General features: G+C 31.9%; 1 protein-coding gene across 2 annotated transcripts; it reads right to left on the reverse strand.

Moving 5' to 3' along the window:
• Window positions 1-609: 609 nt before the first annotated feature.
• LOC133669803 (auxin response factor 6-like) lies at window positions 610-7,945 on the reverse strand. Of its 2 annotated transcripts, XM_062090098.1 has the most exons (14): window positions 7,035-7,945; window positions 6,402-6,514; window positions 5,853-5,951; window positions 5,714-5,770; window positions 5,461-5,616; window positions 5,238-5,322; window positions 4,538-4,628; window positions 4,001-4,165; window positions 3,805-3,927; window positions 3,336-3,411; window positions 3,034-3,175; window positions 1,755-2,902; window positions 1,370-1,560; window positions 610-1,000 (listed from the first exon to the last, which is right to left on the reverse strand). In XM_062090098.1, exons 1-14 carry the CDS (start codon window positions 7,075-7,077, stop codon window positions 802-804), a joined length of 2,688 nt encoding a protein of 895 aa, XP_061946082.1. In that variant the 5' UTR covers window positions 7,078-7,945; the 3' UTR covers window positions 610-801. The 2 variants fall into 2 exon arrangements, with proteins under 2 accessions (XP_061946082.1, XP_061946092.1); XM_062090108.1 differs by lacking the exons at window positions 6,402-6,514; window positions 7,035-7,945 and adding an exon at window positions 6,270-6,365.
• Window positions 7,946-22,078: the final 14,133 nt, after the last annotated feature.

The following is a 22,078-nucleotide window of genomic DNA, read 5'->3' on the forward strand; positions in this document are numbered from 1 at the left end:
ATTAGGTTTTTAGATGGAGGATATCTCGTGCCTCGCGAGGCAAACTTTTTGCCTGCGAGTGCCATTCTTGAAATCCAAATTGAATAGGGAAATTAGCAGACTTTTGGGACTTGACATTGAGGCAGATTTGGCTTGATCGTTGTTTTTGTATATAGCATCAGTAGCCTGGTCAAATCAAAAGCAAGGGTGGGACTGGGCGGCTGGCTGGGGCTTTTTCCAGACCAAGAACCTAACAAGACAGGCCATTTAAGCATTAATGCAAACCCTAGAAAAAGTGGATTTCACTTTTCAATACCTTGCCGCCATCAATCTCCAGCACGTGTACCTGCACCTAAATTAGCTACCCATCTACCCTATTTATTTTTACATTTTAAAAAATATTTTAAAATTTTTAAAATTTTTAAAATTTTTTTATTTTAAATTAATATATTTTTAATATTTTTAAATCATTATAATATACTGATATTAAAAATAGTTTTTTTTAAAAAAATATTATTTTAATACAATTCTAAATAAAAAACAAATTTAAAAACATCTTCATTCTACAGTAAAATTTAGCTCATTATGGACTGCAAAATAACAAAAGCAAACAGCTGAGCTTGCAAAATATTTGTCTCCTAATATCAACTGTAGGCATCCAATAGCTTGAGAGAACGAGAAACAGTATTTTCTAATTACAGTAATAGCTTATATGAAACTTTACGCTAGGATTAGGCTGCCCTTCCACCTCTGAAACTGAAAGAGGTGGAAGAGAAGCTGATATTACAGAAGAAATAGTGGTATCTTAACTTCTTAAATTGTTCAGCAGTCCAAAGACCCCACAGAAGTTATACCAGTGCTCGAAGATTTTGAATCCTGCCGGTTTGCATAGTCATCACAGCTGCCATTGGAAAGCCTCTGAATTGGAAAAGAGTTTAGAAGCTCTAAACCTCGTTTTCCCATTTGCTGTACTTCTTGTGGTGAGAGTATTTTGATGTACCACACACTGTTTACAAATTCCCTGTAATAAGAAAGCACCAAATTGATCAGGAATTTGGCTGATGGAGACTGGAACACAAAAGATAGAAATTCCCAGATGAAAGACGTTCAGCATGCATATGTATCAATTTCATGAATGTTATATACTGAATCTAGCCTTTCAAAGTTCGTGCACATCTATACAAGGCATTTTCTTCTTGTTACATCTTTTTCTTAAGATATTTTACAATATCACATCAAAGATTATAGATCAAATGCTTTAATTTTACAATAACAAATATAAATATTATATAGATCAAATGCGTTCAATGATTTTAGTTAAGTTGAGCTTTAGATTAACAAAGAAAATTGTGTCAGACCAATTTGCCAAAAGTAAAAGTGAGAAACTCACGGCCAGGGGCCATCACCAAGGAGAAGAACATCATTCTCCCGGTCGATGAATACAAGCTGCCAGCCTGATCTCAGGGGGTCCTCCAGTTGGCCTTCAAGGCCAAACATGCGAGAAAGCTCACTGCGCAACTCATTGTAGCTGCTGAATTTGGTGATATCCAGTGACCTACAAAGGGACCCTGACTTGTAAACCTGTAAACAATTACATTGTTAACATCCATGACAATATTTTCTTGAGGTTTCTAGATGATACATTCATAATGGAGAAATAATTGAGTCTACTAACACACTAAAAATTTGAATGCTAAATGTACAAGCATTCCATAAATCCCACAACAATGCATCCGGAAAGAAACATTAATTCAAATTGCAAAATGCAAAGTTACCTTAACAAAGGTTCTGGTTGGTGGATTTCCTTGGCTCACATTTTCTGTGGATTGCAGGAAACATGAATCATCAATGCAACTTGAAGGTGTCATTGCTGGATTAAGCGAGAAATTGGTGCCTGCAGTACTCATGTAATTAGAAGAGAAAGGTATAGTTGTGGAATCACTATCACTTCCAACTCCCCTGAGACTTGACATTCCATTCTGCAGTAGAAGAGATGATGGCTCTATGTTGACACCGAAAAGAAGATGGTTTTGTTGATCAGTGCCACCATCCCGGTCTATTGAACATTCTCTTCCAGGAAAGGGTGGCAAAGAAACAGAACTAGGAGTGATGCTTGTGTGAAGTGGCCCCAGCTGCTCCACTTGGGTCACCATGCATTGAGGAGCTCCAGTGGAAGTAAGAGATTCAACAGCAGCTCGCTTTGACGGCCAGCCTGATGAAGTTACCAAGGGATTTATTCTAGGCCAACTTAGCAAATGAGATGATTCATTCGGGGGAAAAGAGTCCAAAAGACTTTGCAGGGAAGAAACAGCAGGGCTCGTCGCAGGGTTCCCATTTGAGTCAGAATAGCTGTGCTGCTGGCATAGTGAAATAGCTTGCAATGGTGGTGTCAGGGATTGAGAGGCTGAAGCAAATTGAGATATTGCAGAGACACCATTTGGGATCTGTTGGTCAGCCAGTTGCTGTTGTTGCAGAAATGGCTGCTGCTGCTGCTGCTGTGGACTGTCAAGTAAGTGATGATGCAGCAGTTGTTGCTGAATAAGGTGTGACTGGGATGGAGTCTGAGACTGATGTTTATTCTCTTGAACACCTTGAAGAAAGGTCTGTTGAGGAGGAGACTGCTGCAACATACATGGCTGCATTAAAGCAGCACTCCTGGTTGGGAGATTCTGGTGTTGCTGGAATTGCAAAAAGGATGCAGCTGATGATTTGGAAGGATCTAGAGTCCTCATTTCCTGAAAGGCAGCGGTAGCCATAGTTTGGTAGACATCATTTTGCAAACCTAGCATTGAAGCATCAACTCTTGGCTGCACCCATGGTGAAACTCCAGTTCCCTGCAAGTTCAAAGATTGATATCCACAGTCTCCATCTCCTCGTAGCCACATAAGGGACGAGTTCTTTCCTAGATCATCATCCTTGATGCCTAAACCCGGCAAAGGAAGGTGATAGGTTAAAAGAACAACAAGGAAAGAAAAATCATGGAAGTACTTTAAAATGAGAGCTTATAAGATAGTAGCATCCATCAAACCCTCAAAATGGTGTAGACAAGCTTACCATGGAAAGAGGGTAGTCCTGGCGGCCATGGCCGCTTGAGCCTTAGGGGAAATGGATATGTAGGGAAAGTGGTTAGTGGTTCAATCTCCCAAAGAGAAACTCTTGGCTGCCTCTCCCCATCTGTAGACTCATCCCAGCCAACCTGCATGCACATCCTCTATTGTTATTAAGATACAGTTTTGGACATTATAGCAAGCAAATATTTGAAAGGTGATTTGGCAAAGGCAAAATTCTACGCGTACCAAGCATTTAATTTATTCAAAAATAAATAATATCAGCGTCGCTGATTGTTCTTGGCATACCTTGACTGAACGCCATTGTGAATTTGGCCACCTAACAACATCCAAGTCACTTATGCCAGTTATTGTACCCATGTAGCTGGATAACGAACAACTGTCAGATGTCTTCATTGAAACAAAATTAAAATGCTTTTTGGAAAGAATATTTAGCACTAAGAAGGAAACAAAACAACAAGAGAAGTAAGCTAGAAATTACAGAGCCTATGCAGGCATTAGGAAGCAGTACAAGTGCAGAAAAGTGAGGTGGGACAAATCATGTCTTCTCACTCTAATCAATTGAATGTGACAACAAACCATCCAATGAAATACCAGGCAAACATTTGTCTTGTCATTGATCAACTATCACCCTTGGCTAATAAGAAAGGAGGATTTTTCTCATTCCAGTTGTCAACAAAATGTCAAGAAGATAAAACCGAATCACGGAAGAATCATAATTATCATATGTGAACGTGAATAAAAGTTCAGGGCGTACCGACGGACACTTGATTCTTCTGTTTCGAACATCATCCTAAAGCGCATGCCAACAGACACACGAGTATAATAAACAGCTTTAAGATATTTGGCCAGTGGTATGACGAACTCTGATGGACTAGCCCTGAATAAGAGGTGACAAAAATTTAGAGGGCAGATAATAATTTAAAATTTCACTTTCACAAGCACAATCATACCTTGGATTGTAAAATATGGTAAAACGGCTATTTGTTGCAGCTGCATGAGCTGCAGCTGCAAGAAGGCCCAAGTGCATGCTATCGCTTGATAAGACTGATGAAGGCATCACTGTTTGCGGTCGAGTAGCGCGCCTAATGCCAAGTAGTAGCTGATTCTTTTCATTCCTGATGAACAGAAACAGGCTCCAATTGAAACACTAACAAGATGCATGGTTTATAGAAAACCATATACATACAATTTAAAGAGCGAGGATGTTCTTAAAAAATCCACATCATGCACTACATATAACATACAGTGGGGACTCTTGTGACCACATATGTTTTACCAGATTGCCAGTGCATTATGCTCCTAATCTAAACATAGTGTCATGTGCATTCACTGGAATTCCAAGAGAGTGCACAAACTATGTAGTTAAGATGATCAGGATGAGATTCCAGCTTTGGTGTCCCCAAGTTCATTAGACTATATAAAACTAAAAACACACAATATAAAGTAAATTAAAATTATCAATACAGTGGAGCTAACCAACAGCATACCAGATAAAAAGCACTGAATCCCCAGCAACAAGCCTTTTAGCACTCACAAACACACTCCACCCAGTTGTAAGAAGGTGTCTTTTCGGCTGGCCTGATTAAAGAGAAGTCAAAATTTGTTAAGAGTGGAACCTGTAATTGAAGAGTAACTTTTTGTTTGGCTTAAATTCTCCAAAAAGAATAGAATCATCTTCTATCATACGTTGTAAGCAACTAGAATCATTCCAATAAGATACAAAATTTCAAAAAACAATTAATTATGACAATTTAGAATGGTTCTTTGAGAATTTGAATCTAAAAGCTCTAAAAATATAGTTTACACCATCAGTTCATGCAAAAAGCAAGTTTTACAGAGAATAATGCAGACATGGAGCAGGCAAATGACATAACAAACAAAAGACCTAAAAATTGAGTCAAGGAAAAGAGGAATATAGATTAGTCAGTAGGTTAATAAGTTGTAACTCTAAACAAATAATGAGTTTGAAAGACAATAATTCATAAAAACAATACTGCTTAGTTTTAGTACTTGTATCGTCAGATACACAATAGTTTATTGACCTGTTCATCACATATCGAGTTTAACCCAATCAATTCAAAAAACTAAATGAAGATGAGGCTCCACTGGATGCACTTAGACTGACATAAAGAATGAATATGGTGCTCAATTGACAAAATCAGAGTTAAAAACAAAAAAAAAACTAACCGCGAAATATGTGTCTGAATTTCCATTCATTATCATGCAAATCCCTAGCAATCAACTCTTGAGCTGGAGGATGCTGAGAAAAATCCTGCAAGTAAACAGTAGATGGAAATTGATGGTTGCATTTCATAGTTAGATTGAATATTTACCAACGGGTCAGGATTTCATCAGAGTTGGAGAACTGAAAAATTGATGGACACCTTCCATAGTTAGATTGAATATTTACCAATGGTGGGAACACTTTCTCGGCTGCCCGCCGAGGGACAGAGAATCCTCCGTGAGTACTTGTGTCACTGGCTGTCAAAGTCTTACAGAAATAATTGGTTGGCTGTTTGCTAGGGGTGCCCATATCTGCTGGAAGGTAGGCATCCTTTTGCTCTTGCTGCAGAACAAGGTCATTGTCAGTATGTAATGCTACTCATAAAGAGTAATCCATAAGAACAACTAATGAAAAAGGCCAAAAACACAAAAAGGCATACTGGACTTAGTGGCTGCAAGGTCATTTGTGCATAAACTTCATCCGTCTCAACATCTGCCTGAAATTGAGAAATAATATGTGCCTTCAAGAACGAAAGGAATATTCAGAACCAGAAGCTAACAAAGCAAAGCAAGTCTTACATGCATGGTCACATTGTGAAGCTGACAGATAAGTTGTGCGGGCAAGCTTGGGTAGCTTGGAATCTGGGCATTTACTTCCTTGTTCGTTGATGCGGCAACCTACATAAAAGGCCATTGCAATATAAATGAAATGAAGCACAAAGAGTTGTTGACAGTCATAAGTCAATATGGAGTGTGACAACGAGGAAAAATCAGATACACATTTTTGCATACAAGCACAACTTCAATTTTCAATATGCAATAATAAATACAGTGTACGTTTAAGAGAATCGGTGAGCAGCTTGATCAGCTTAATTAGCACCAAAAATGATCAGAGATTGTCTCGTACACATTGTTGATTATTTATATTATGTCATACTAGTAAGTTACACATTAGATGTTAATGATCAAACTGAATTACTCTAAAATTTCAACTACCTGCAAGGAAGAGACAGCCTTTGTAGGCTATATTCAGATACTCGTTCTACCAAACACACAATTATTCATTAACAATAAAGGGATCTGATCCACAGGTGAATGTGAGCAGGCTAAAATCGGAGTTCTGCTAACCTGCTCACTGTGACCTTGTGGGAAATAAACAGCGCGGCTTCCAACAGCAGGTAGAGAAACAAGAGGACCCGCACATGCGTGCCATAGTTCAGAATTCAGCACCCGCTTTTCCACTGCAAAATCCCCAAAGTAATGTGATAAAATTACATGAAAAACTGCTATTTTTGCGAAGAAAACTTTTTTTAAAAAATATGGCCACCAATTAGCTTGAAGTAGTTAAGAATGCTGAACAAGGGCTTTGAAACAGAAACTAAATGAAAATCACTTCTCCCAAACCCCAAACCAGGGCAATTATTTTTGAAAAAAATAAAAAGCCAAACGAAGTAAATTCAGCAAGGTGAACTATATTAACACACTGCTTGATCCCTGAGAAAATTGAGGGAAATTAAAAAAAAAATTGGAAAAGGTTCAAAACTTGGATACACAGTAAGGTCTCTGAACATAGGACTAGAAAATTCAGAATTAAAGAAGAAAAAAAATTGAAGAACTTAATCAAAGTTTAAGTGTGGATTATATCGACCAAGCATGATATGATTTTCCAAGATCTCATTTACTCAGCCACCAAAATTATAGCTGAAGCAAAAAAGAAATCAAAAAAAGAACAGAGAGGAAATAATAATTAAATACACAGACCTTCGTGGGTTTGTGGATTAAAACCAGCTGAAGAGTGCCTCATTAAGACTGAGAGAGGGGGAGAGATTTAATAACACAATCGCAACAAGTTTAGACCCACAACCCAAACAATCTTCACTAATTTCTTCCCTTCACACAATGACAATATCATGCCTTCTTCTTCCTGTTCTTCACCTTTTTACCTTCCCTCTTACCCAAAAAAGAATGACTAAACTATTAAACCATCAAAGACAAGTTCATCTGGAAGCCAAGAAAAGCAAAGAAACGGACCCAGTTTCTAAATCCTCAACCGAAACCGGTTTTGCTACAAAACACGATCGATTTCAGCCTCATCCGCTTTTCAAATAAGCTTTAACCAGCCGACAAAAGCACTCACTTGTGCGGCTCATTTAAGCTAGATCTTAGTAGAATGTCACTAAATTTTGAGTTCTCTGAGAAAACCCAGATCTTTTCACACCCCAAATAGCATTAACTATGGACTAAAAACCGAGTGCGCAACATTTTCATAGCTACCACACCACACTGCTTCAAGCACTTGTATGCTACCTATATTCACAACATGTTAACAGAGGAGAAGAAACGGAAGATTAATGGGGAGAGTTTATTTTTCCCAGTAACGATGGATATTATAGTACGTGGTTGTGTTGCTTGCTGCTGATGCTTCTGCTTTTACCTCTTTCTTTGTTTTTCTCTTTTCTCTTTTCTTTTTTAATGGGGTCTCAATCAATGAAGAGGACATCTAACCGCCACCATCTTTTAGCTGTCTTTTTTATACTAGCATGAGAAGAAAGGCTAGGCGAGCTAAGGTTCCTCCTCCCGTGTCCTCCCTGAACACAGAAAAGAAAGAGAGGGAGGTAAACAGAGGGAGTGTGTCAGATTTCTTATTAGAAAGCGAGAGATGAGAAGGGTGTCTGAGAGTAGAGTGTGTGCCGTCGTTTTTTAAAGTAATTTTAAATATATTAAAATTTATTTTTTTAATTTTAAAAATTTACTTCATTATTAATACATCATTCAAAAAACATTTAACAAATATTATATTTTTAATCATATACATTAATCAATGAAATGTTGGTTTATCAGTTAAAATATTATTATATTCCGGTAAAAATAAAAATACAAATTTAATTTTTAAAAAATATACTTACCAGAAGGGATAACCACAAATCACAAACAAACAGAACTAACTTCATTCTTTAAAAAATATATAAAAATACTTGAATTAAAAAATAAACATATGCAATGAGAGTTGCATATAATTTCTTTGCTTTATTTTCTTTTGCTGGAACTCCATAACTTTTATATTCTTTTTGTTTAATATGTATTTGGTAGTGCAATAGTTTTCATGACAATTATTATATTTAATAATGTAATAGTTTTTATAGCAGCAATTTAAAAAAAATTATAATTATAATTTTTTCATAATTAAAGTTTTAAAAAGAGTTTTTGATTAAATGTATGTAAAATTATAATATATGAAAATTAACCAACGGGTGGTTTTGTTAAAATTCTTTAGTTGATTGTTTGGGTGTCTAATTTATACCCTTATGCGTGTGATGGAGGACATGGACGGTGGATTAGAGAAAAAGAAAAATAAAAGATTTTGATCTACTAAAACAATGTATCCGAAATAGATGTTTTAGGTTTTAATGCAAGTTTTGTTGGAATCAATGGCTATGATTAATTTTGTTGTATAACCAATTGGTTTTTTCAGCAGTCAGACTTTTTTATTAATAAAATTAAAAAATATAAAAAAATCTTGTAGCACAAGACTCGGTATACTAGAGATGATTATTTTCGATTCGGTTCAATTAAATTAAAAATACTAACCAAACCAAAATTTATATTTTTTTAAAATTGTAATCGAAACTGGTTCAAATCAACCGGTTTCGATACGGTTCGATTTGGTTTTTTAACAAAAAAACAAAAAAAAACCTGTATTTTTCGTTTGGGCTTTCTGATGGGCTTGTAATTGATGTTAATATTATCTTATTTTGTCATAAGATTCTATAATATATTTAACTTTTTTGTCACTAAATATTTATTTATATTAAATTATTAGTGCCAATATTATGTTCAATATGCTGCAAGTCTTTCTAATATTTGTGTTTTAGACTCCTCCTACATCATAGTTTAAATAACAAATACACCAAGTTAAAATCTAAATTACAAAGCATTGTCTTCAAAATGGCTTAAAAAACAACAACAAATAACCTTATCATAAAAAATAAAACATTTCATGCAAAAAATATAAATCTTCATTGTGCACATCATTGCTACGAAAAGCACATCAAGATGACAATAACATTGCACTTTGATTCCTTAATACCATTGACATCAATACCTGGAGTTCAATATCTAAAATTATAACATGATAAAATAAATTAGAATGTGTAAAAATAAAAGGTAGTATTCTACCATCAAACTGACTTTTGAACTAATTATCATCCGTTGTTAGATGTAACTTTTCACTAAATTCTACAAAATAAAATAAAATTAGACATGTTAGATGATTGGAAACGCTTTAATTAATAAATCACAAAATAAATATACTAGAATTCAAAGAAATTAATAGTAATAAATCTATTTACAGTATAATGATAATAATAATGATAATAATTTATGTTTATAGTCATCTTGATGTAATATATATATTCTACAAGCAAAAAAATGGTATATCCTTTCCAAATTTCAACTAATTATTTACATTCTATAAGATATAAACAGGACTGCACAAAAGTGTTTTGGGAGGAAACCCAGCTACATAAACAGATTATACCTAGTTGGTCGCGAGAAAAAATAAAGAGTCCAGTAATTTGTAATTTAAAATATTTATTAACACTATTTTTGAAGAGAAAGCCCTAGGACACATGTGGCTATTTAGTGTAAAGCTTAAATTCTTGGAAGTAAAGTCTTTAGGAACAGAATCTGTGAAATCACAGCCATAAGGTCTTTCATCAGTAGCAACTACATCAAAAAAATCATCCATACGTTAAATTTAAATTTAAGCATATTCCCAAAATCCCAAATCAATCAAAATACCACTCTAAGCTTAAACTATGATTTTTTGTAAAACTATACCATTTTAACAAATACACAGATCATAGAGCATATGTAAAAAAAAAAAAAAACAGAGATTGACAGGAAAAAAAAACTATACATAATGTAACAAGATTCAAGGTCGGGTGTGAGAGAGGAAGGTGACTACCCTGGTTTGTTAGATCTAGAGGTTAGGTGTGATGTGTGTCATGCCCGTGTGGGAGACTAGGAGAGGGATGTGGCTGGTTTGTTAGATCTGAAGACGAAAATTGAAGGCCTACTAGCAGACAATAAGAATCAGGAGAATGGAGATGAAGATTGATTAATTTGATTTTGTTAGATGATGGGAAATTACTTTTGATCAGGGTGAGAGTGTGAGAGATTCTAAGATTGAGATTTGAGAATTAGATCTGTGAAGTGTGAATTGTGAGGGTTGAGAGGGGGCGACTGGACACGGACGAGTATTGCTAAATACTAGGGTTAAGAATTAAAAAGCATTTTATTTTTAGTATTTATAGTACCCCCTTAACTGAACCGATTCGGTTCGGTTGAGATTTGGTCGGTTTCAAGTTTCTTAAACCAAAATCGAACCGAAATTATTTTTTAAAAAGATAATCGGTTTAATCGAGTTTTTTTATGATTCAATTTTTTTTGTTATTTTTTTCTCGGTTTTCTCAGTTTTTTTGCTCACCTCTGCAATATATTGTGGATTGAAACGATACACAAGACTCCAACAACCAAAAACTCTTTTTTATTGTGTTGTTAAAAGCATTATTTTGTCCTTTTCTTATTGAAGCAGTTAGTGGTAGTGTTGATGCGGTAGTTCAATACCGGTAACACTTTCTTTTTTTCTTTTCTCTTTTGCTCTCCTTACCTTGAAATTCACGTTAGTTATGCACAATTTTAGAGTTGCCCCTTATTTATTGATATCTAAACTCCAATTCCTATTCTTTTAATTTTTAATTTTTGTTCTTGGCTAAGATTTTAATTTGTTTCCAATTTTTTCATTCAATCTCATTTTTCTATATGCCTTTTTTTTTCAATTTGGTTCTTTTTTTATCATTTTGTTAAATTGATTTATCTTTTCAATTTTATTTTTCAATTAAAATTTTATAATTGTCGTCTTTTTTTTTCAATTATGATCCATATACTTTGAATTGTCCATTTGTTAAATTGATTTTTATTTTTAATTTCACTATTTAATCAGAATGATTTAGTTGTCCTCTAATTTATTTTTTATTTCCATGTTGATCTGCATTCTTTTAATTGTTAATTCTTCTTTTGGATTCTTTTGTGTACTTTTTTATTTCTAATTCAATCCTTCAACATTTGATTAGTTCATTTGACCCTTCAATCAAAAACATTTAGTTCTCCTCTAATTTATTTTTTATTTCAATGTTGATCCTCATTCTTTTAATTGGAATTTTTTTGTTTTGGATTTTTTTGTGTATTTTTTTTTCAATTTCATCATTTAATATTTTATTGGTTGAGAATGAGTTTCGTGGTTTTTTCAAGTGGGGTGCTTCCGGTCTAATAACTTGGATTAATGGGTTTTGAAAGTTAATGTGGCTTGATATCTTTTACTATTATTATTATTTACTTATTTTCTTTTCTGATTTCATCAATCGATATTGGTTTTTTTCAACAATGGGCTTTGTAGTTTTCTTCATTTTCTTTTCTACTGGGTTATCCTGATCTTATGACCTATGCTGCAAATCCGGCGGGTTGACCCAGGTTGGTTTGACTTTTTTTATAGGGTTGTTTTTTTTAAAAAAGGAATTTTAATCTTATTTTGAATATTATTTTTTATATAAAAAATAATAATAGTCTGACCCTGCAATATAGCTTGGATCAACATCTAGTAGTTATATTAAAGTTTGTTATAAAACAAGTAGATATCTTAGTCTTTTAAATTTATATGAGAAATGCCATCCACCCCATCATCTATAAGCTTAATCATGTATTGTCAAACTTAAACTTCATATACTTTAAGGCATGTATCATGTTTAATTGGAACATTGGTTCGCCTCTAGAACATAAAGAGTTGCTTTTTTAGGTTTTGTTTTGTAATTTTATGTTTGTTTTTTTCTTAATATTATTATTTATATTCAAATTAAAGAAAATATAAGAAAATCATAAATGAAACATAATAAATAACACCAAAAAAGTAAAAAACAAATCATAAATTAAATATGGAATTCAATTTCTAATGTAGAAAAGAAACCAAGACATGTAACTTTGCTTTCTTTTCCTTTTGTTTCTTTCTATCTCATAACATGACTTCACTTTCTTTTCTCATTGTTTCTTTCTCTCTCATAACATCACTAGTTAATAATAACACAAATAATAACAACAACAAATAACTTTAATATACACCAAGATTAGGACAATGGCCTTGTGGCAAGAAAAAGTAATTATAGAGGTTGAGAGAGAAAATCAAAAGGACACAATAGATCATGTAGAATAAAAAAAATTAAAGGGATTAGTTATTCGAACCTCAAAGTGTGTTTTTTCTTCAAAAATATTTTTTTAAATGATATTATTTTTCATTGTTTGGTTAAGTTTAAAAAATATTTTTCTTAAAAAAGAATAATAAGATAGTGGAGATAGTGTTTTTATTAGTGATAATTGTGGTGGTGGTGATGTTATGATGGTGTTACCATTAGTGGTTATGATGGTGGTTTGCTATCTGATGGTGGCAATAGAGTGGTAATGGTATGATAGAGTAAGAGGTGGTGGTGGTGGTTATAATGGAGATGGTGGTGATATTAGCAATGATAGTGATGGTGTTGTTATCAATGATATTTATGGTTGTTATATGATAATAGTGGTTGTGTTGATAGTAGCAAATATAATCTTGGTGGTAATGGTAGGGTTATGATGGATATTGTAGTAATGACAAGAAAGTGGTGATGGTAGCAATGAAAATAAACTAGTGGTTGCAATGATGGTTAAACAAGTAACAGGATATGGTGATAGAGAAGATTGAGAGTTAGCACTATTCGGTTTAACCTAAATTGTGGTTGAAAACTACGTTTCTAGATGACATGTTATTTGTTGTATTTTTTTTATATTAAGCATACAATGTGTTATCCACCAATTTAAAAATAATAATTAAAAAAAAAAGTATTATCTCGTAGGCTTAGCCTAGCAGGTTAAAGTGTCTAGGCTGATTTATAATGGGCCAAACATGCTAAGCTACTCAAACACATGTGTCTAACCTGTTTTTAACTTGAAAAATTTTTATTTTCCCTTCAATTTAAATATATTATTTTATTTAATTCTTATATTAATTAAGTATATGTTGTACATATTATTTTACTAAATTCCATTCAATATTTAGTCTAAGTTCAGATGAGATTATAACAATCTTTTTTATAATATTAGAAAATGTTTTTTAGTGCATCCCATCATGATTATTTTTAAAATGTTATCCTGTTGCTTTTGTGCAAACATCTGCTTTTTTATCATATAAGTAAATAAAAAATTATTTTAAAGAAGATGAAGTTATCAAACCCAGTCGGGTCCATGATTCAGGTCGTAGGTTTGGGTGGTTAGTCAAAGTTGAGTTGGGTTGATCTAAGATGTCTTCATCTCAATATTTTAGAAACATAATGTTATCTTGAATTTATTAAGTCAAATTGAGTTTTCACCGGTTTTTCGAGTTATTTTTGAACCCACGAAGTCGACCGGATCACATCGAGTCAACTCTCACAAGGTTTAATTTGAAATTTAGGTTAAACAAGGAGTTATGTCAAGAGGTTTCAAAATTAACTTGCTTGGATGAGTCCAATGACACTGTTATAATCCTTACGGATTTTAGCATAGATACTAGCAATAAATTTTCATCAAAGTTAACTCCTTGTCTTTATCTGTAATTTTATATAACTCGTATAACCTTGTATATTTGTACATTATCATTCATGTCAGTCTTTCAATCCAATGTTTTTATCTCTTCAAGTGGATTAATCAAGCTCCATACCTAATAAATGAACATAGAATCCATTTTAAATTTCATGACCTAAGCCATTTTGTAGAATAAATATTAAAAATTACTCTCATTTAGTTGATAGACTCAACAAGTATGAGTAACTCATCATTTTTAATTTTCACGAGAAGTTTATATCTTATTAGTATATGTCATGTCATATATATAAAATTATTGTGTTTCTTAAGCTTTAGGTTGAATATTCAATGTTATAGCTTCAGGTTCAAGTTCTATTTGGATATCGTTTATGGTTCTTGAACATCTTCAAGTTCTATTTTCTTGTCACTTCTCCTTTCAAAAATATTTTTTTTTTCTAGAAGATAGCATGTCTTAAGATAAACTTTATTTGCTCAATCAGAAAGTAGAAATAATACCCAACAATTTATTTGATTTAACTCTCAACTTTTCAAATACTATACATTTTATATAAGCATCACATCTCTAAATCCTTAAGTATAATAAGTTTGGTCTCCTACCATATCTAATATACAATCTTATCAATAGATTTTATTGGAATTCTATTTAAAAGAGAAATGACAGTTTGTAGAGCATAGCCTTAGAAAAAATACAAAAGATTTGTATAATTCATCATGAACTATACCATATCCAATATAATATGATTTATCTTTTCATAAACATCATTATATTATGGTGTTCTAAGAGGTGTCTATTATGATAAAATCTCATTCACTTTTAGATAATCTTGAAATTCTTGACTAAAGTATTATCCATCTTCATCTGATTAAAATATTTTATTACTCTTTCTAGTTTGTTTTAAAACTTTATTTTTTAAATTATTTAAACATTTCCAATGATTAAAACTTATAGTTCATTAAGTACAAACAATTATATCTAAAATGGTCATTGATAAATGTAAGGAGACGTTTATCAACCTATGGTGCAAATCGTCATTAACCTATTTATACATATGTGTATTTTACACCTAACAATTCATTAGATAATTTACTCTTTTCAGTAAAAGGTGTTTTGGTCATCTTACTTAATAAATAAGCTTCACAAGTTTTGTATAATTTATAATCATAATTACCAAAATATCCTTATTTATGTTACTTAAAAATTCTTGTTTAATTGATATGGTTTCATCTATAACGTTATAAATATTATGGATATTGATTATCTAATTTATTCTTCTTACTATTTATATTAAATATAGGCATATTTAAATAAAATATATACAAACTATTCGTATAAATATCATTATTATAAAAGAAACAATATAACAATTATAAAGTTCTAGTATCAATCCACTAAGCAAACTTAAATAATATGTTCCTATAGTTAATACAACAATTCTTGCTCTATTTGCCAACTCATATGCCCATTTCACCTTTATGCAATATTCTAATTTACTTTAGTTCCTACATATTTTTACAAATTTGAAAATCATATTTGATATCTAATATACAAGAACTATTATGTGAAGTAGAAAGATAATTTTAAATTATAAACACTTATAAAGTAAAAGCTTCAATTAGCTTATTAGCTTTCAAAGTTGTAAGATACTCTTTGTAGTTTCTCCTCGAATGGATTTTTTTCCATAATGATAACAAACACCATTATATTTTTGTATGCTCCAAATAGGCTTCTATACTATAAAGAAAAAACCGTTATTTTTCTTATTCTTCTTCTTATACTTTTTAGAAGACTAGAGTATGGGAACAAAATATTTTTCCTTCTTAAAGCCTATTTCATCAATTTTAAGCATGTTAAGCAATTATTGTAACAAACCATCCAACTTATTCATGTGATAGTTTATAATGAACTAAAAAAGCTTTAAAGTAAGGACTACAAAACCAAATCAATATTTAACTCAGGTTTATGATAAAGCTCAATTAGCCTAATTTTTTAATATAACCAAACATTTTTAGAATGTGGGTGTTCATAGAGAAACTTTCTATAATCATGAAGTACAATAATTTCTAAGAGGTCACATATCTCTTAATCTTATTAGCCACATCAAACAACTTTTTAAGATGCATAAGTATACTATTTCCATCTATATTATTATGTTACCTTTGAAGTTTAGCTAATATCACATATGTAACTTGTTCATTATCATCAATATAACATTGATATTCATTTTTTTTATTTCATCATCAATATCATCAAGTACAAAAGGAATTAAATTTTAAATAACATATAAACTTCTTTTTTTGCTTAAGAATAATTCTTACATTTTGGTACTAGTTTAAAAAGTTTGGTGTAGTCAATTTGTTAGCATCAAATTGTTGGTTTTCCTGTAACATATAAAAATAGCAATAACAATAATTTTAATTTTTTCAAGAGTCCCAAATATCTTTTCAAACAACGTAGGGTTGTTTAGGGTTTTATCGAAGATTACCTATTATATCAAATTTAGTTTCTAGGGTTTGTTTAGCTATTTAAGGCTAGGTTATCATAAATCATCCAATTATTTGGTCTCTAATAGCAATCCACATAAATCACCAAATCAGAAGTCTCTTAGAAGATAATGATTGTTATGATTTGAATTGATAATTATTTCTTTTATGTGTTTTTAGGTGTGTCTTTTTTATCAATATATTATTCTACTTATAGGAAAAATATGATAACTGTATTAATTCTTGAATATATATATATATATATATATATATATATATATATATATATATATATATATATATATAGTTTTAGAAATTCTTGCAATCAAGTCCCTACTTGATTTTTCTAGTTCTAAAATTATAAATTCATTGTACTAATTACATTTTTATCCTTCATTTTAAAAACTTATTTGCTTTTAAGTCTCACTTGATAAATCACCCTAGTTTGATTTCTTACCAATAATTCCTAAAATATTGGTTTAAATATAAATCATAATCCTAATCAAAACAACATTTACCATAGTCCTAATACTTCAAATATTAGAAAAGTTATATATGATTTTACTTAACCTTTCAGTGATGTTTATTGGTGTAATTGTTATCCCGTGATGATGAATGTTCTGATTTAGATATTTGAGTATGAAGTGTATCTGTTTTGTTAAATCATATTTCTTCTCAATACTATAGTCATTGGTTCTTTGAATAAGATTTGAAATCATTTTCAAATCTCATTCCACCATGAACAAATATTTCACAATCAATATTATTCGAGAACATATGAAATATTTTTCATAATTCACCTAAGATGATGAATCCTCTATTGATCACTCAAATACCTTTTTTTATATAGTTTATATTGTACCCAATGTTTACCCATTTCTCAATAACGTGTAGTCATGATCAAAACACCTAATTCTCTATATAAGATAATTTAGTGATCTCAAGTCTAAGAATTACTTAAACAAATATCATGTGAGTCTTTCCATAAACATAAGTAATATCTCCATATGAAATCCTCATACATGTTACTTTAGTGCACACGTCATCTAATAATCGCCTACATATTAGTTTCAATTATCCCTCATACCTTAATTTATAAGAACAATTGATTTTTTTATAAAAAAAATAATATAATATTTATCAGTCTTAACAGTTCTAATTAATGTCAATTTTAATAAAGCTAGATGTGTTCACAGTTTGGTTTGGTTTGGTTTATGCCAAAAAATCTGAAATCCAACCGAATCAGATTTTTTAGTTTATAAAAAAATTGACCCAAACAAAATAAAATATTGGTTCCAACCGAATTTGTTTAGTTTGGTCTAGGTTGGTTTTTTTATTGAAATCTGTAGATCCAATACCATTAGAGCCTTTAAACTTCCCAACATTTCCCATATCTGCCTAAATTGTTCCATTTGAATCTCTAAATGAAAGGAAAGGTAATTAACCCTAGATGAAGCAATGAAAACATATTTCTGCTTGTCAAGTTTCAAGATTCAACAAACACTACTAAAAAACCAGGGTCTATAATAAAAAATATTAATTAAATGGACCCAATATCAACTCCATTAGTAATAACAATATTCTCATCAATGTCTTCAATATCTTTAATAAGCTCTTCCTTTTAACATGAAGTAACATCCAACAAAGAAAGAACTCGAGTTAGATAGAGTTCTTGAGACTAATTGCCTAATCCTCCTAGGAACCAACTTCACCCACCACTTCCAGGTTAAAGACCAAATTGGTAGCCATATTTACTATCTAGCCATAGGCATGCATTGTGTAGCTAGTGGTTTGAACACATGAATTTTTCAAATTCAAATAAAAATGAGAGAATCAAGAGAAAACCAAATGAAATCTCAAATGGGTCATAAAAACATAAGTTTTATATCCTTAAAAACTTGAAAAATTAAGTTGGCAAACACTTATACATAAAACAAGAGATGTGGACATATAAGAAGTTGTTGAGCGGTAGCCATCTCGAAGAAGATGAGATATGTCCCTTGTCCTCCTACTTGAAACAACATCTTCCTTTTTCTTTCTTTTCAAATTTCTTAGTTTATGTTTTTTGAGGTTTTATAACAAGGAAGTCTTTTAAACATCAATCAAATTCAGTTAGTAGAGAGTAGAGACTTGAGATAATTGGCGGCGGCCGGGGGGGGAAGGCATGAGTGGTGTGGCTATACTATACTAGGTAGCTTATTGCACTAGAAAAAAAAATTCTAAGTAAAGCTGAAAAAAATGTTCTAAACCAAAAAGGAAAAATAGTTATAAATCAACTTGAAAAATATGGTAATTTCTTAACAATAATTTGTGGGCCTTATTTGAATGTCTTTTTGATCTTAGATGGCTATAAGATTTTAACTTTATAGGAAATAGGACCTCTAGAATTTCCTAGCAAAATGTTAACCTGATTCAACAATCAAATTAAAATGTATGTCTATTAACATAATGTTATGCATTAGGAAAAAATCTATTGCATTAGTCTCCCTGAATTAAAGAGAACTCGTCTTCGAGTTCAAACTACTCTCGTTTTAATCTCATAGATGTCTAATCAAAATTTACCAACCCTTTACATACTCAACCTTTTCATTAGAAATATAATACCTATTATCAACATGATTATACATATACTCCAAGTTATGTGCAACACTAAAGATAATGTTTTTCCTTATTGGCCAACCCAAGTCTTTCTCATTCTTTACTACATGTGGCAGGCATAGATTTCTTAATCGAGTATTGAATTCAAAATCCAGCATAACATTATTTTCATTAATAACAACTAGGATGTTCTTTTTTAGCAATATGTTTTTATTGACAACACAAATTCTTCAAGCATCAACTTTGAATAATTGATTATTGGCTATCAACAATAGGTTGGTCCATTTACTTTCATGAGTGAATCCTTGTAGATCCCAACTTATAGAAATTTTAGGATTTTTACAAACCTCAAGCTTAATAACATCTTGAGTTTCTTCCTTATCAAATTTTGATGGTTGATTCTAATCCATTAAAAAACTAAAATCATCAAAAAATTTAGTTTCAATATCATTGAGGCTTTTACATTTCAATCCTGAACTTCATTTGTTTTACATTTCAATCATTAAAATTTTAGAGGAGAAAAGTCGTTGAATAAAGAGAGATAAGAGAGAAAGTGTTTGGTTGGTCATATTTCAGTCATAAAAAAAATTTGATTTTGGTGTCAATTGATTTTTCTTGGCTAGATAGTTCAATGAAGGTAGTGTTGTTCTTTGAACATGTTGTAAGAAAAATAGATCGAGACCCATAAAGTTGTTTTCGATTTGGATAGATTTTTGTTTTAGAGTGATTATAGTTTGGGGTAGGAAATGGTTTTATGAAAGTTCTTTGAGGTATTTTTTAGTGAAAAAAAGGTGAAATTTAAATTGTTTTGATAGAAAAAACTTATACCTTGATTTTTCAATTACCAGAGGTGGCTAGAACTTCATTTAGAAGACAATACGTTGTATGCTTAGACTTGTGTCGTCACGTGTTAAAAACAAAGTCAGGCACATAGGCCAAGCCTTCCAAACTCATATACGCTTAGACTTTTTTTTCTTGGGCTGGCTTTTTCTAACATATCCTTTTATTTCTTTTCTTTCTTTTTGACAAAAAAAACTCTTTAAATCAATTTATTAAAATAATATACAAGGAATTATCCAATTATATCATTGTGTTTAAGAAGATAATGGCTTTCATATAATGATATTAGTGATTGCTTTATTAATAATTATGTATTAGCCAAATATGCAAAAATTTTAAAATAATTTTCTCATTAATATTGAATAAGAATAAAATATCTATTTTTCATTTTCTTAATGCAAATGTTTTATATAAATTTGTAAAATTTACTATTCTTATATTTTGTTTTTATATAGGTGAGTAAAAATATCAATACATGATTTTTTTTAATTTTTTTATTTATTCCATAATCTTTTCATTATCTTTTCTATGAATATCTATTTTATTATCATATTATTAAATAAAAAATATATTCTAAAAATACATTCTATGAATTATACAAGAATGGAAGGTTCTTGGGTTAAACAAAAAAACTCTTTAAGAACTTGATTGTCATAAAATTTATCTAAAACTAGAAGTTTATATGCGTGTTCAAGGGGATCCCTAATCTTAGAGAATGTAGAGAATGGAAATATCTCTCTTAATTTTCTTTTTTTTCTTTGACGAGGGAGGGTTCTTTTCTAGACAAATGATGGTAGAGCCATAAAACTATTGTTTGAGTACTATGCAGTCATGAAATCAATGTCTAAGTATTACAGAGTTTTAGAATAATTTTTATTTTTTCTTCAAATTATACAATATACTAAAAGGGCCCAGCGCCCCTCTTACCATTTACCTAGACTCAAACAACTGTAGATTGGAGAAGTGTAATGACAACTCATCCCTTACAACAAAGACTTGCAAGGGTAGCAGGGGAGGGGAGGGGTTGTCTTTTCACTATGATGCATTTGGCATTGAATGGATGGTTGGAAAGAAAAGGATCACTTCAAGTTTTGGTGGGGCTGCCCTGAGTGTCAGCCAGGCCCGCGCCCCCACGGGAGGACACTTGGCGCTTGGGCTGACCTGCCCTTGCGTTGGGTCAGACCCGAGCGCCACATGGCGCTAGGGCTGGCTTGCCCTTGCCCTAAACGTGAGCCAGGCCCGCACCCCCACGTGGGGACACCTGGCGTTTGGGCTGCCTGCGCTTGCACTGGGCCAGACCCGCGCGTCACGTGGCGAGACTTGGTGTTTGGGCTGCCCTGCCTATGCGCTGGGTCAGACCATTTGAATTATAATAAAAATCATAATATTCAAAACACCAATAATAATATTTTTAATATTATTTCTTTCATTATAAGAATAAAAAAAATATTAGCACCGCAAATAATAATATTTATACCATAAATAATAATATTTTTCGTATTAATACTTTCAATGATAATAAAAATAATAATCTTTGTACCAAAAATAATATAAATATTATTACTTTCAATTATAATAAAAATAAAAATATTTGTACCGTAAATAATAATATTTTTTATATTTATGCTTTGAACTATAATAGAAATAGTAATATTATAACACAAATAATAGTATTTTTAATATTAATACCTTTAATTATAATAAAAATGATAATATTAATGGCACAATTAATAATAATAATAATAATAATTTTATCCTTCAAATCAACTATATAGTTTTTTTTTTGTAATAATATTTTATTTCAAATGTATTAATGACAATAATAATACTAATAAGAACAATAATTTATACTTTTACCCTTCAAATGGTCCTGCGTTAGGACCCAATGGTAATGGGCCTTCGTCAGGACTTAATTTGCTTAGGTCATGCGCCCCACGTGGTGACACATGTCGCTAAGGCTACCCTGGCTGTGCGCAGGGCACACCCAAGTGCACACATGGCGCTAGGGCAAGCGTGTCCAAGGCGCACAGGCAGATACAACGCCAATCACCCCTTGGGTCTGGGCAATGATGGACCCATGCCCTCACCCCGCTTGGGTTCGGCATGGACCCAACCCCCTTGGGTCCGGCCATGGACCCAAACCCCAGGCTTGTTTGGTGCGGTCAAGGACCCCACTCCCATGGGACCGGGCATCGACCCAACCCCCTGGGTCCGAACAACGC

This window comes from Populus nigra, chromosome 1 (assembly GCF_951802175.1).
Source record: "Populus nigra chromosome 1, ddPopNigr1.1, whole genome shotgun sequence".
NCBI classification, from domain to species: Eukaryota; Viridiplantae; Streptophyta; class Magnoliopsida; order Malpighiales; family Salicaceae; genus Populus; species Populus nigra.